This window comes from Pestalotiopsis fici (assembly GCF_000516985.1).
Source record: "Pestalotiopsis fici W106-1 unplaced genomic scaffold PFICI_Scf_9, whole genome shotgun sequence".
Taxonomy (NCBI): domain Eukaryota; kingdom Fungi; phylum Ascomycota; class Sordariomycetes; order Amphisphaeriales; family Sporocadaceae; genus Pestalotiopsis; species Pestalotiopsis fici.
Genome location: NW_006917099.1, coordinates 1,402,517 through 1,416,037, shown reverse-complemented (window position 1 = coordinate 1,416,037; position 13,521 = coordinate 1,402,517). Strand labels below are relative to the sequence as shown.

General features: G+C 48.1%; 5 protein-coding genes across 5 annotated transcripts; 4 read left to right on the top strand and 1 right to left on the bottom strand.

The window, feature by feature from the left end:
* Positions 1 to 1,286: 1,286 nt before the first annotated feature.
* Positions 1,287 to 2,243, top strand: PFICI_11837 (uncharacterized protein; the record flags this gene model as incomplete). Its single annotated transcript, XM_007840418.1, has 1 exon — positions 1,287 to 2,243. One exon carries the CDS (start codon positions 1,287 to 1,289, stop codon positions 2,241 to 2,243), a length of 957 nt encoding a protein of 318 aa, XP_007838609.1.
* Positions 2,244 to 2,674: 431 nt separating this feature from the next.
* PFICI_11836 (uncharacterized protein) lies at positions 2,675 to 3,972 on the bottom strand (the record flags this gene model as incomplete). The annotated part of the gene is made up of 2 exons (XM_007840417.1): positions 2,675 to 3,252; positions 3,309 to 3,972. The coding sequence occupies 2 exons, from the start codon at positions 3,970 to 3,972 to the stop codon at positions 2,675 to 2,677; spliced, it is 1,242 nt and encodes a 413-aa protein (XP_007838608.1).
* A 2,431-nt stretch (positions 3,973 to 6,403) lies between these two features.
* PFICI_11835 (uncharacterized protein) lies at positions 6,404 to 8,058 on the top strand (the record flags this gene model as incomplete). Its single annotated transcript, XM_007840416.1, has 3 exons — positions 6,404 to 7,165; positions 7,237 to 7,811; positions 7,866 to 8,058. 3 exons carry the CDS (start codon positions 6,404 to 6,406, stop codon positions 8,056 to 8,058), a joined length of 1,530 nt encoding a protein of 509 aa, XP_007838607.1.
* A 1,255-nt stretch (positions 8,059 to 9,313) lies between these two features.
* PFICI_11834 (uncharacterized protein) lies at positions 9,314 to 10,916 on the top strand (the record flags this gene model as incomplete). Its single annotated transcript, XM_007840415.1, has 2 exons — positions 9,314 to 9,779; positions 9,835 to 10,916. The coding sequence occupies 2 exons, from the start codon at positions 9,314 to 9,316 to the stop codon at positions 10,914 to 10,916; spliced, it is 1,548 nt and encodes a 515-aa protein (XP_007838606.1).
* A 519-nt stretch (positions 10,917 to 11,435) lies between these two features.
* Positions 11,436 to 12,752, top strand: PFICI_11833 (uncharacterized protein; the record flags this gene model as incomplete). The annotated part of the gene is made up of 2 exons (XM_007840414.1): positions 11,436 to 12,138; positions 12,196 to 12,752. 2 exons carry the CDS (start codon positions 11,436 to 11,438, stop codon positions 12,750 to 12,752), a joined length of 1,260 nt encoding a protein of 419 aa, XP_007838605.1.
* Between the last annotated feature and the right edge of the window lie 769 nt (positions 12,753 to 13,521).

Genomic DNA, 13,521 nt, shown 5'->3' with positions numbered 1-13,521 from the left:
GGAGAGAACGAATGGAGGAGGGGAGCTGAAGCTCTGAACTTTGATAGATGCTGAAACGCTGCCCACGGCAGAAATTCGGGCGCAGGGCCTTGCCCTACCTAGGCGGTGACTGTCTTGATATGGTCCGTGCGCAGCGCTGGATGGATCGCGAAAGACATGGAAAGCCAATTGCTTGGGTTGGTCACGGCCAAGTGGGTTGCGTATAGTGGAACGAGGCTGACATGATTGTCTTTAATGTTTTTGTACCATGCTGGACCACAATGAAGTCATTGTCTTCAAATAATGTGCAAAAGAACGCCAGGCATTTGAACCCTGGATAAGATTGTCGAAGTGGCCCAAGTCTCGTTCGTGTGGGACTGCCTCCTTCAGAGTCCGAACATGAACATGATTGGCTTGGTTTGGTTACACTTCTTGCTTCCTCCAAGATCTCTTGAATGCTCGTCTTTGTTCTCATTGCAGACACATGTGCTGTATCCGACTCGATGTTTATACAATTCAATGCATTGCCATACTATGCGCAATTTGTGAGGTAAGAATATGTGACGGCCCTGGATATAATCAAGGTCCAATACCATACACAACCAAATCTTTAGCGGTTTCGGGTCATGCATAATGTGCTACATATGTATGTTCTCCTTTATCCAAGCAATACCGCCTGTAGGTCACACCCAAATGTGAGGAGAGCTGGACAGGTGCACCCAAGCGTATGAGAAGCAAGGTCACCCAAGGTTGAACACATGTGCCGGGGAGTGTCCCAGTTGTCTGTCTAATGCCCAAGGTATAAAGACAAGGCACTTACTTTCGCAAGACCTAGCAGTTGCAATCTGACAGATGTCATGAGTGAGAGGCATCATGATCTCTTTGAGCCCCATCGCGAGTCGGTCTACTCGTCACATATCCCTTTGTCCCACAAGGCGGACAACGATGAGACGGGGCAAAAGCCAACCAACAAGACCAAGACTCATGTTCAAGCCAAGGTCCAGACAATACAGTCTGTGGTTCCATCAAATGCTTGAATCATCATGGCGAGTTTCCCATACATGAAAGAAGCCGTTGCTATTGAGCTCAAGTCCTCCTCCACACTCACTTGTCAGTTTCTTTGACATGTCCGATATATGGCTTTGTCAAAGTAAAGAGACAAGTATAACCACAAAACAACAACAACAGAGACCCTTCTTTGTGGTTAGCAAAGCTTTTACCATCGTCAGTTATATATGTTCAAGGGCCAATGGCAATCCACTCGCGTTGCGAAGCCCTTCAACCGGGGCCTTTGACCGTGAACAATCATGAATGACCCCATGTCAATGTGGCTTTGGGCTGGTCCGGAGCCAGTCAGCTCAGTCAAGGTCATTGGTCCTGCTGCGAAACGAATTCGAGAGAAACTGATCCAGCGCGAAACTAGCCAGAACGCGATATCGGTTGAGGAAGCAGAAAGACAGTACAATGAAGCCATACAGAAACAGCGAGCCGTTGCGGCGAAGCGTTGCGCTGAGCGCAACTTCTTCAACCTGCATTTCGGATCCTGTTTGCGCTGTGCGCACAGTGGCATGTCTTGCGACTACTCGCCCACGCCGGAACGAACACAGAGGTACGGACACCGATACAGAGCCGGGCAGTGCCGGCGCTGCGAGCGGGCCGGCGCCAAGTTCTGTATCATGCAGGGCTCATATTCACATGACAATCTGGTCCAGGAGCAGGTCATTATCCTGATCAATGGGTCCGATCCTACGAAATTGGGGCTCACGGAGGAGGATCTAGAGGAGATAGATGCGGCGGTAGATGAGTACACGGGCAAGAACACGTTCCAACTACAACCTGGCATTTGGATGGCCGAGCCAGACATCAAAAGGCTGCCTATACCGTCATTCCGGACAGCCCAGCACGACGGAGTAATCAAAAGCTGGAAGGATGTTCTCCCTGACCCGCGGAACCTGAGCAACGAGAGCTGCGAGGCACATGTGGCACAGGTTTTAATGTTGGAAATCTATGAGAGCATTCAGGGAGAAAAGAAAAAGGCAGCTGCTCTGCGACGGGGTATGTCATCACAAGAAGAAAACATTATCGGGCGAACCCAAGTCAAAGAAGGCATGTCAGAGCAAAAGGATCAAGAGTTACCAGAGATGTTCAAGGGCGTGCATAGTACAGACCTCATCAAGCTTCACGTACCGAGATTGTGTTACAAGCAGAGGCAGCTTCACGTCTCTGAGCATCCCAAGTTTAAACACTCATGGCTCAAGAGCTAGATCTTTATGCAACTGAAAACTGAGAACAGTCAATTCACTCTTGTCTAGAAGCCCGAGGGCAAACAAATCCATCTACCAACGGCCAAAGTGCAACATCCAGACTCGTGGCCTCGCGCAAATACTGCAGTGCATCCTTTAGTAAATCTGCATTTTCTCAGAACAGCCTTTTCCCCTTCCCAGACTCTTCATCATACCCTCAAATTCTCTGCTGCTCTCTAAACCTGACCATCCATGGGACAGGCACCACCAGAGGAGCAGGTCGTGGCGGTATTGATGTAACCAGTGTTGGCCGACGTGGTCGGTCTAGAGCTTGTAGTTGAAGAGAGTTCAGAACCACAATTTAATTGCGCATCTTGCGATCCATCTCTATTGAAGCCCAAACAATACTTCAACAAAGCCCTGTAACATTACAAAACAACGCAAATCGGTCTTCAATTCATCCAGCTAGCACTTGAGGCAGATCCCCATGGGTCTGCTTCATGGTGGAAGTCGCTCAATTCTCCGCCCCATCCTTCATTCGTGTAATTGAAGTCTTGGGAAAGTCCATTAGGCTCTGAATTGGGACCTGCTTCGGACTCTTCGACGGGTTGTGAGAAGCCGAAATATGTGGCTCTAGATGACATGGTTTCGAACAGTGGTGCCGGTGGTAGGTAAAGACTGGTCGTTACCGTATACGCGTTTGAAAGAGCAGAAGACAATTGCGGTCGAATCGCACAGTCTTTGTGGAGTGTAGGGCCGGACCATAGACCCTTAGTCACTCGTCCGTGTAGGCTTGCCGCACTCTCGATGACGTCCTTTGGCTCGGGCAGCGGAAATAATGATTTCTTCTTCAAGTGTCGCAGGATGACTGCCAGAGTGTGTAATCGACAGTTGATCTGGGTCATTGGTCCCTTTGCACTGCAGTCATAGTCGCTGGCTTCTACATTGTCGTCAAGGAAGGGGTCAATGAGTTCCTTCAATGCACCTAGCGTTTCCTCAATGAGCCGCAATCGAACTGAGAAGACCCGGTCTGAGGACCAACATGTTAGCTCTTTCCACTGAATTGTGCGGTGAAGGAATCATTACCTTTGACACCATCTGGCTCAAGAGTAGTAGAGAACATTTCCCTATCATTTTGGTGGTGGGAAACCAAGCTGAGGAATGCCTTGTTATACATCTCGAAATGGCCAACCTCGCTGGAGATATACAACAGCTTTTCAAGTCTTTCGCAATGGTCTTTGATGTTCGAACTTGGACGAGTCAAGGGCAACAATGCCGAAGACCAGCTAGATGTCCATGGGCGAAGTGGTTGAGTGACCAGATACTTATTTGCAACAACAAAAATATCGTAGAGATCTTCTAACAGTCGATGGCTGTCCTCATCGCCCGGATATCTGTCGGCAACCTCGTAGACAGGGTCGATTTGACCGTGTGCAATATAGAGCAATATCTTCATGGCTTTTGGATCATCCTCAGGTAGGTAGACCATATCTTGATTTGCCTCAAGGAAAGGGCCAAAAAACAAGACCCCCAGTACAGGTGAGAGCCGCGATAAGGCTCGCGAGCAAACACGAAAGCGCATGGCTTCCGTGTGGTGGTGATTGCCGTCGTTGTCGATCTCGCACTTGTTGGTACCGATATGCAGAACGCGATCGCCGCGCTCATCGATGTCAACGATGCCAGGAACTTCACACAGAAACGTGCAGGTAGGTGCGTCGTCGTTGTGATCTGGGAACTCGTCGGACTCCATGGCTGCGACTCAGGGGACTGATTCTGTACTGAGATGGATGGAGAACTGAGGTGCCACTGGTGTTGTCGTGGTCGAAAAAAGTTGAAGCTCTGATGACACAGTGGGATCAATTGAATTGAGTGAATATGCAGGTTCAAGACGTAAAAATGTTGAGTGCTCACGCGTGTAATTGTTCGAGAGAATGTGGGGGCAGAGTAAGAATAAAGGCGGCCGCTTGTAAAAATGGGAATTGCGTTTGCAAACGCGTCTGTGTTTTTGTTTCGCGTCTGAGCTGGTGGGTGTTTATCTCAATGATTATTTCGTTGCACTTTGTTCGAAAAAAATGAGTCGACTAGTAACCACTACCATGGGTAGCCAAGCAATTGATGCCCCTTCATTGAGAAATGTGGACTTTAACCCTGATGATTCCAGAGATACGCTTGATTCTCAGCATACATGGCGTCACGGCTGATGTATTGTGTTCATTTAGGCTGGAGGAGACTTCATTCTGGTTGCTACTGATCCTAGATGCACACTACTGGCTGATGGCAAGACTTTCGCCCTGATCCTTCATTCTGAAATTCCATAGACACGATACCAATACATTACTCAACTAGGTACTTTCCAATGTTGCGTCCAACCTCACTCAGGCCGAGGAAAGTGAAAGTCCTCCGCTCTGGCGAGCATTGTCTTCTTCATGGCCTCTGGTGGTAGATAGAATCTCGAGTCCTTTTTAGGGGCAGATAAGAGCTGAGCAGTCACATTTTCTCGTATCCGACAGTGACGGTGCGACTGACGGGCGTCGGACCACAACCCTCGATCTGGGAACATGGTGTGAAGAACGAGTCGAGCGTGTAGATCTCACGGGAATTCGATCTCGTCGGCCGCATCGGGCAGCAGATTGAGAGATTCTCTGCCAAAAAAAAAAAAAAAAAACAGCCGCAAGACTCCAAGGGTACTGACGCGACATTCCTCGCGAGTGTGTCTTCATTCGGCATTGCAAGTATCGTACCTACGGAGCACCAGAGAGCAAACTGTTGAAAAAAGAAAATTCAACATTTGGCCTTATAGGCGCACATTACCGTTGCTATAAGAAAAAGTAATAATATGATATAAATATATAAAAAAGAATTTAAAAAAAGAAAGAAAGAATATTATTATTAAATATTAATTTATTTCCTTTTTTTATTTCCTTTTTTTATTTCCTTTTTTTATTTCCTTTTTTTATTTCCTTTTTTTATTTCCTTTTTTTATTTCCTTTTTTTATTTCCTTTTTTTATTTCCTTTTCTTTTAAATTTATTATTTTTTATATATGGCTTAAATTATTCGCTACGGAATTAAAGGTTTTCAAATAGTTTGCTCTTGAATCAACCCTATAAATCGAGATCTCTCAGCATGCAGCTGTTTAAGGAATATTCTAACGACATCTGTAACCAGGGCACGTCTGCCATTGGCTCAAAGAGTGGTGGCTTGGGTGGATTGAATGACATGATCGAGCTTGGGGCCGTTTGTTTGACGACGTTTTTCGTGTTTTGGCAGGGATGCTCGAACTGGCTGCTGAAGCTCCTGGTTTCTTTTTACGACCTTGGTGCGAGGTCTGGGATATACGGAGAATGTAGTGAAGGATTTAAGGGTGACATGATTCATCCGCGAGAACCTGTTGCATCCAGGGATCTTAAGGAAGACGAGCAAGCGAGACGAGGCTGGCGGATTCACCAATCACATCCACGCGAAAACTCCAAAAGTATAGCAGGGTTGATAGAGTGATAGTCAAATAGGACTCGAGATAGTGATTGTAAATTATGTCTATCTGGAAGGGTTGCTGACGCAGCGCATATGTGACAGCATATTTTTACCTAGAGGCAGCCTCCTTGAACAGTGGTCAAGACGCCATACGGAGTATATAGATATACCGTACCTCCTATTTGGTCCCCTTCTTCCCCATCGATACCTCATGCAGTGTGCACCATTGAGCACTAACACAATCCTACGGGTAAATCCTTTTGTTTTTAGCCTTAGCATATTTGCATTTAGTTCCTTGCCTTTACTAGAACTCCCAAGTGTGTAGGGAACAGGGTGGAGAGAGCGGGGTGCGTATATCCAGTACCTGCCTTACAACCAACCGCCTTATAATATGACACACGCACTTTGTACCTAGGACGGCAATTTTACCTCCTAGGACATGCGCATCAATGATGGTCATGGAATTTAATTAGCTGTTTTTGCTCGGCCGTGCATGCCTTGATGCTTCTTCTTTTTTGAATGTACTTTTATCCAAGAGGTTCTGAACTTTTCTTGTCCCTTCCGCACTCTTTAAATCCCTCGTCCTCTTCCGTAGAACCTTGCTACAACAATCGATAGGTGATTCTATAACGTCGGAGGACTCCCGCCACTGCTTCCCGAACCCCACTATCATCTTTGGCAGAACCCGATATTTCTGCTGTTGACGCTATGGAAGCTCTCTCCAGTTTGCTGTCTTGGCAGAGCATCACTGCAACTATTCTACTCTATTATGTAACACTTGCGCTCTACCGATTATACCTGCATCCCCTGGCTCGTTTCCCTGGGCCTAGGCTCGCGGCCGTGACGCGATTGTACGAAGGTTACTACGATCTTTACCAAAACGGCCAGTATACCTTCAAGATAGCTGAATTACACAAAAAAAATGGTCCCATTATCCGTATCAGCCCCTGGGAGCTTCACGTGAATGATGCAGCATTCTTTGAAACACTTTACAATCGCCAGGAAGGAATCTGGCACAAATACGACTGGGCCATGGATGCCTTTGCAACCAAAGGCGCGACCCTCTGGACGGCTGACCACACCTTGCACAAGAATCGTCGCCTGCCCCTGAGTCCCTTCTTCTCTAAGGCCAAGGTGTCGAACCAGCAAGACATGATTATGAGACATGTCCAGGCGCTTTTCGCCAGACTGTCGGGCTTTGCCGCGTCTCAAAAAACTGTTGACCTCGGCGCCGCCCTCACAGCTTTCGTACGAGATGTTGTTAACGAGTACATTTTCGGAAAGCATTACAATGATCTCGGAAAAGAGGATTTCGATGCCGGTATAACAGTTGCAGCGCAGGCCGGGGGTCTCTTGTGGCGAACTACCAAGTTCATACGCTTCTTCGGTCCTTTCATGCGGTCAATTCCGCCCCAGTGGATTATTGCGGTCGCCGATCCTGTTATAAAGGAGTTTTTCCGCTTTATGATTGTAAGTTGCTAGCTTTGGATGTGTCATTTTCACCTGTGACTAATACGCACCGTGCGTGTGTTTGCGTCTAGATTTCCATGAACGATACCAGGAATTTCATGAAGGCGGCAATCACTCCAGATGACGACGGCCCACGCACTCTGGTCCATGAAATTGTGCAATCCAAACTTCCGGCTGCCGAGAAATCGTTTGAGAGAATATTTGACGATATGTCCACCACCACTGGTGCCGGCTTCGAGACAACGGCCGCTGTTCTGCGGATCGCAGTCTTCCACATCTATAGCGACACCAAGATCTTCGAAAAGCTACGGGCGGAAATTGCTGCTGCCGCCAACCATGATTGGAAGACGCTCGAGCAGCTTCCTTACCTAACAGCCATTATTATGGAAGCTATGCGCTTGGCTCCCGCTATTGCTACTCGCAGCGCTCGAGTTTCCCAAGACAAGGACCTCGTCTACGCAGACTGGCGAATCCCAGCGGGCACACCCGTTGGAATGACCATACACTTGCTCCACCAGAACGAGGAGGATTACCCAGAGCCCCAGCGCTTTAACCCAGACCGATGGATAGACCCAGACCCGTGGCACCTAGGCAACAAGACCTTTGTGCCTTTCGGAAAAGGAAAGCGTAATTGCATCGGAATGCAGTAAGTCGCGCTGTACAATCTATCACGTAACTACCAACTGACGATGTCAAATAGTCTGGCTTGGGCCGAAATCTACTTGCTTCTTGGTAGTATCGTGCAAAGCTTCGAGTTCCAGTTTCCATCGACAAAGGCGGAGGATTTCCATGTCACCGGCGACAATTTTGTCCTCGTCACTCCATCTACGGGTGTGATGCCTGCTCTTGTTACCGAAACGATGACAGGAAACATTTGGAAAGAGGTTGTATAGAATATTAGAAATCGTACAAAGGTTGCGACCTGAAAATCATCTGAATACAGTGTCACAGCGATAATAGATGATCATGATTCATGTAGTAAAGAGATCCAGTTACTCTCAAGTTCCTTCAATGTTTCCACAGCACATGATTCCGTAAGGTTTTTTTTATTGGTACAAAGCTCTAAGTATTCTTCCTTGGGAAGCACTAAGAATAGCATATGTGGCTGTCTAGGTACAGGGTACGTAGATGCGCATCTACCGTTGGCATTCAGTGCGACCGCACATTACATGGTCGTACCTATTATGCCTGTAATCTCGGGCTGTGCATTAGGGATAGTGGAATATTGAAGGTGGAAGAATCCTGAGAAATGTACCCTACTGCCACCTGTAACCGAGCTGTGAGTTGCGGAGTTGCTTGCATGTAGTCACATACAGCCCTGCAGTCTGCTTTTGACAAGACCGCCTGTCAACTAACTAGGGAGGGTATTCCGATGTTTCATTCTCTTTCTCTGCCCTCCGCTGTCCTGCCGCGTGCATGTCCATAATTCTTGCCCCCACACCCTCCCGTGTCTCTCAGCCTGCTCGACATGGCATTGATCGACTTAGATTTGCATTTATAGTCTTGCCATATTTCAACGAGTTCATAAATTCAGCTAATTACAGGAGATGGTGCTGGCTTGGCTAAAGCTTGGCTTACTCCCCAGCTGACGGATAACTCAACGCCACAGTGGTCGTGGGGTTGGTCCCTGCGATCTCGGAGGTTTGTGCTTTAGGCCATGTGTTCAGCAACACGCCCGCAAAGACGACGCTGGGTCTCTGTAATCCATCAAAAGCATTGTTGTTGCGATCCATCACATTGTACCATATGAAATTATGCTAATTTGGCAAATTTTCAAAGCTGCACGCAACGAGCCACGATCTTAGGGATTATACTCTGACGCGGCAAATCTGACACCTGGTGGCCACTTGCGTGTCTCTTTTGCATGTGAAGGAATTGTCGGTGCCCCATGTTTCCCGAGCTTGGAGCTCCCCTCATCGCCTAGCGGACCTAGCTACAACCCCTCGAGTTTGTTGCCTAGTTGATGGGTAGGAGGTAGGTACCTGGACACGTTACACAACACCATTCATCTACCTTGAGCTGTTTGATGATGCTGCTGCTGCTGCCGAGCTAACATTGTTCGGGTTCTTGGTTCAAGAAATATCATCATTGCCAGAATCGCGCAAATGACTCTTTGGATCCCTCTTTAGTGGTCGCTTTACTATTGCCATGGCCCTAGAGTCGCTGCCGACGGAGCTCATCTTGCTCGTGTTCCAACAAATAGCCGATACCGAGGCACTTCAAGCCACAGCACGAACCTGCAAAAAGTTCCAGCAGGTCGTCGAGATATGCCTCTATAGTCACGTACTATGCACGCGGCGCGCTTCTGCAAATCGCCTGCTAGAGCTTTGCAGAGCAGATCCCCGACGTGCGACTTACGTTCATGATCTGCAACTGGTCTATTCAACGCGGCATCATGACTTTCAAAACACGGCACCCGTCGATCTTTGCTTCTTTCCATGTCTAAACTCATTTGTTTCCGAGAGCCCGTTTTGCAATTCCCATGCGCGGATCGGGGCAAAGAGCGAGAGCGTTTGGCAAGCTGATATGCAGGCCTATCTGAGAGCTTTTGAGCAGGCGTCATTGCTTTCCAGTATTCCATCCTGCGCCAAGCCTCTTGGCTTTCTGAAATCCGGTCAGTGTAACACCTCTTTCCCAATGGGATGCCGGTGAACTTATACTATACTTAGTGATCCTGCACTGGACCGGCAGCATCAGTTCACGATTCTGGAGAACGACACCGTTGTGTCCCATATTTTTACTGCCGGAATTGCAAAGCCTCACCGTATCGTGTGTCAAGATTAGAGTGGAAGACGAAGATCGCGACATATCCCAGTTTGCCAAGTCAACAAAGCTCGAGTCCTTATCCTTTGTCGAGAGCGTAGTATCCCCACGCGCGCTGGAGCAGATCTTGTCCTATCCAACAGCACTCAAGCGCTTGACTCTCCACGAAGTCACCCACCATGCAACAGACACATTGTCGTACGACTTTCTCAGAGATGACGTGGAGACCTCCCACGAAGCTCTGGAACTGCAGGCAGAATCACTCGAGGAGTTTGACTTTTCGGGCCACCATGACCCCAGGGGAATGATGTCCAGTCGCCCCCTCACCGCGTTCAACCTTGCCAACTTTCGGTCGCTTTCATACCTCAAGCTCAACTGGTCAGTTCGACTTGACCAGCCGCCGCCCAATTTGAGGACCCTTGTTCTGCAGGACCTGAGCCCATTGACCTTTCGCGGTGGAGCTGAGAATGTTTTGGCGCGGCTACCCAAGCTTACCGAGTGCTTGAAGAGCGCTTCAAGGCGCCAAGAGGGCTTTCAAGTTGATCTCCGTCTCTACCGAATTCCCCTGCACTTTTTTGGTCATCATAGAAGGTACGATGTCGCCGACGGTGACCATCAACCACTGCGACGAGTATTCGAAGAGTTGAGACACAAGATGATTGACAGGTACACTTTGGAGGAACACCCCGGAGAGGATTTGGCCGACATTCCCGAAGATACCTCGCCCGTCAGTGCGGGACCTCCTGCCACCGAACGAGAAACATGGGAGAATGTGCCTGTTCGCTTGCGAATCTTGACTTCGAAGCATCGCAACTTCATCCCCCCTTATCTCCATGGCGAAAAGTCTCATCGCTGGGTTGTTCGGTATGATTCGGACTACCTAGACATTCCCCCATACTTTGAGAATTCTGGGAATCCTGAGGGAGATGACAGTAGTGAAGATGAGGATATGCAGGAAGCCTTTCGCTTGGATTCGGCCATGTTTTGAGGGCTCATCGCCATAGATGGGTAATGTACATTATGATGAGATAATTCGGACTTTAAATCACTCGCTCCAACCTTCAGCTCTCCAAATGCTTTCTGGTCCATGTGTCTACGATTTATTGGAAGCACTCTTTGAAAGCACTCTCGTGACATGGCAATTGCATTGTACCTAGCTATGTGGGCTTGAGGATAGACACACCAAATATTAACGACACAATTGTTACTTGCATTGACTTTTTCTTCAAGTCTGGCGGGGCAGAAAGCAATCCGACAGCTGTGTCAAAGGGCAAAGTATTACGTCAAACCAGTCGGCGCTTCCATACATGGTTGCACCGTTTCCTTTCTCTGCACTTACCAATTGCTTTTGCCATCTCTTCAACCACACTGCCCCGTGCCAACGCATGAGGACCCAACAACCCGAAGATCACCACCAATTAATCCTTTCAAGCTCCCTCTCCAGATTCAACAAACTCTTGCACATTGCAACAATCAAGAATCCCCAGCGCAACGGTGAAGCGCAATCATGGCATCAAAACGCAAAGCAGTCGAATCACCCGAGGGCGAGCAGAAGCGACACATTCCTCCCCAACCCCCCGAGCCGTGTCCTTTCCTCATCCAGGTTCCCACTATCATTGACGTTGACGTGCGCGGTGATCGAATTCTGGTCGTTGGCACGAATCAGTGCAAGATCATGGCAGATGGAACCCACGAACACAAGGAGGCAAAGTCTTTCCGTATATGCTCTCGGGCTCTGGCACGCTCTTCTCCCGTTATGCGAGCGATGCTTTTCGGAAAATTCACTGCGGCAACTCAGGATACCATTAATTTTCCCGAAGATGACACCGCTGCCATGGAGATGCTTTTGCAACTTTCACATGGTAATTTGACTCCGGTCTACGACTTTACCCTCAAGCACGACGTGAGTCAGCCAGATCCCATCTTTGTCGATGAGGTTTACGAAATGGTGGCCCTTGCAAACAGATACCTCATGTCACACCATCTTCGTACATGGGCGAGGGATTGGGCCTCAATTCTCCTCAAGGGCAATAGATTCTTCCCTTCTTGTCCTCATGCAGTTAGATACAAGAAGATGGAAAAATCGCTGTTCATTGCCAGCGTCTTCGGCCATCTACAATTGTATGCGGTCGTTTTCTCTGACCTAGTCTGGAGTCAACGAAGAGACCAAAAGCTTTTCGCCACTAGTATCGAGCCAGACGGCGTCGCAGGTAACAAACAGGGGCCTTGGATGTCTTTCTACGACACGGCTAACTTTCATAACACAGATAGTCTCCGCAAAGTCCGATTGCACCAAATTAAGGGTATCCTGGATCCCATTCATGAGGCAATCGGTAGTTTTCTCGGTGAAAATGATTCTAGCCTTTACGCCTGCAATCAAGACACACAGCATCTCCAAAGCCAATGCAAGGCATACACCTTGGGAGCGCTGATGAGAGATCTCAACAAGGAGTCTCTATGGCCGCTGCCAAATCCGGAAAGCGTACACGAGGCGACTGGTTACTTTTGTGCCAAAATCAAACGAAGTTTGTGGTCAGATTACACCCAGATCCATCCTGACTGTCCTATTCCACAAGCCCTAGTCAAACAAATGAGGCCATTTACGCCGAGGCTCAACGACACGCAAGAATACCCTTGGCCACCGAGATCCATTGTGGACTCATTGTTGTTGAGAGCAGAAGAGTTTGGTTTGCGCCCTACCTATCCCGAATGGTTCGTGACCGAAGGGTCTGAACTAAAATACAATTGTTCGATACGCAGCGTATCCCAGGATAATACCATCTCATGGAGTGTTACCAAGCTGCCGAGGGAGATGCGTTGGTAGAAATCGTGTAAATCCGCCACAGTTGTCTTTGGTGGGTGATGATCTGTATTCTGGTAGCAAATTGCATAGACCCAGCTATAGGAACTTTCAAAGCGGATTTACTATAGAGAAATCAAGAAAGAATGACATGGTAAATCATAGCTTCTCGCGTTTCAAATGTGTGATCATGTACATTGATTGTCTGCATTATCGTGATGTGTAGAGAGTTGTGTGAAACGGCAAAGTACCACCAAAGTCGATTACCACGGACACTCGCGTTTGCACTATTTGCCCCCATCTGTTCACAACCACAACCCGATGCAGAGAAAATCAACCAACTACAAGTCTCTAACAGTTCTTCCATCTCGGTTTCTTGCTACGGATTGACACATCAACACCACGGCAAGTCACATGGATTTCGACGTCGATGAATCAATCGAGATGCAAGACCAAATGTCCGAAGATGCCCATTCCGGTGACACGGATATTTGCCCGTTTGTGGTCAGGGACCCGTCCATTATCGACATTGACGAGCTTGGTGATCTGATTTTAGTCGTTGGCGCAAGTGGGTGCGAACTCATCGGCGGAGGTCACAAGCATGACGAAGCAATGTGCTTTCGCGTTTGCTTATGGGCACTGGCACGATGGTCTCCTGTCATAAAGGCAATGCTGTTCGGAAACTGTCGAGAATCAACCCAAGATGTTGTCGAGCTCCTTGAGGATCATACTGAAATTATAAAGCTCCGCCTAGGATTTTTTTTTAAAAAAAAAAGGAGAGAAAGAGAGAAAA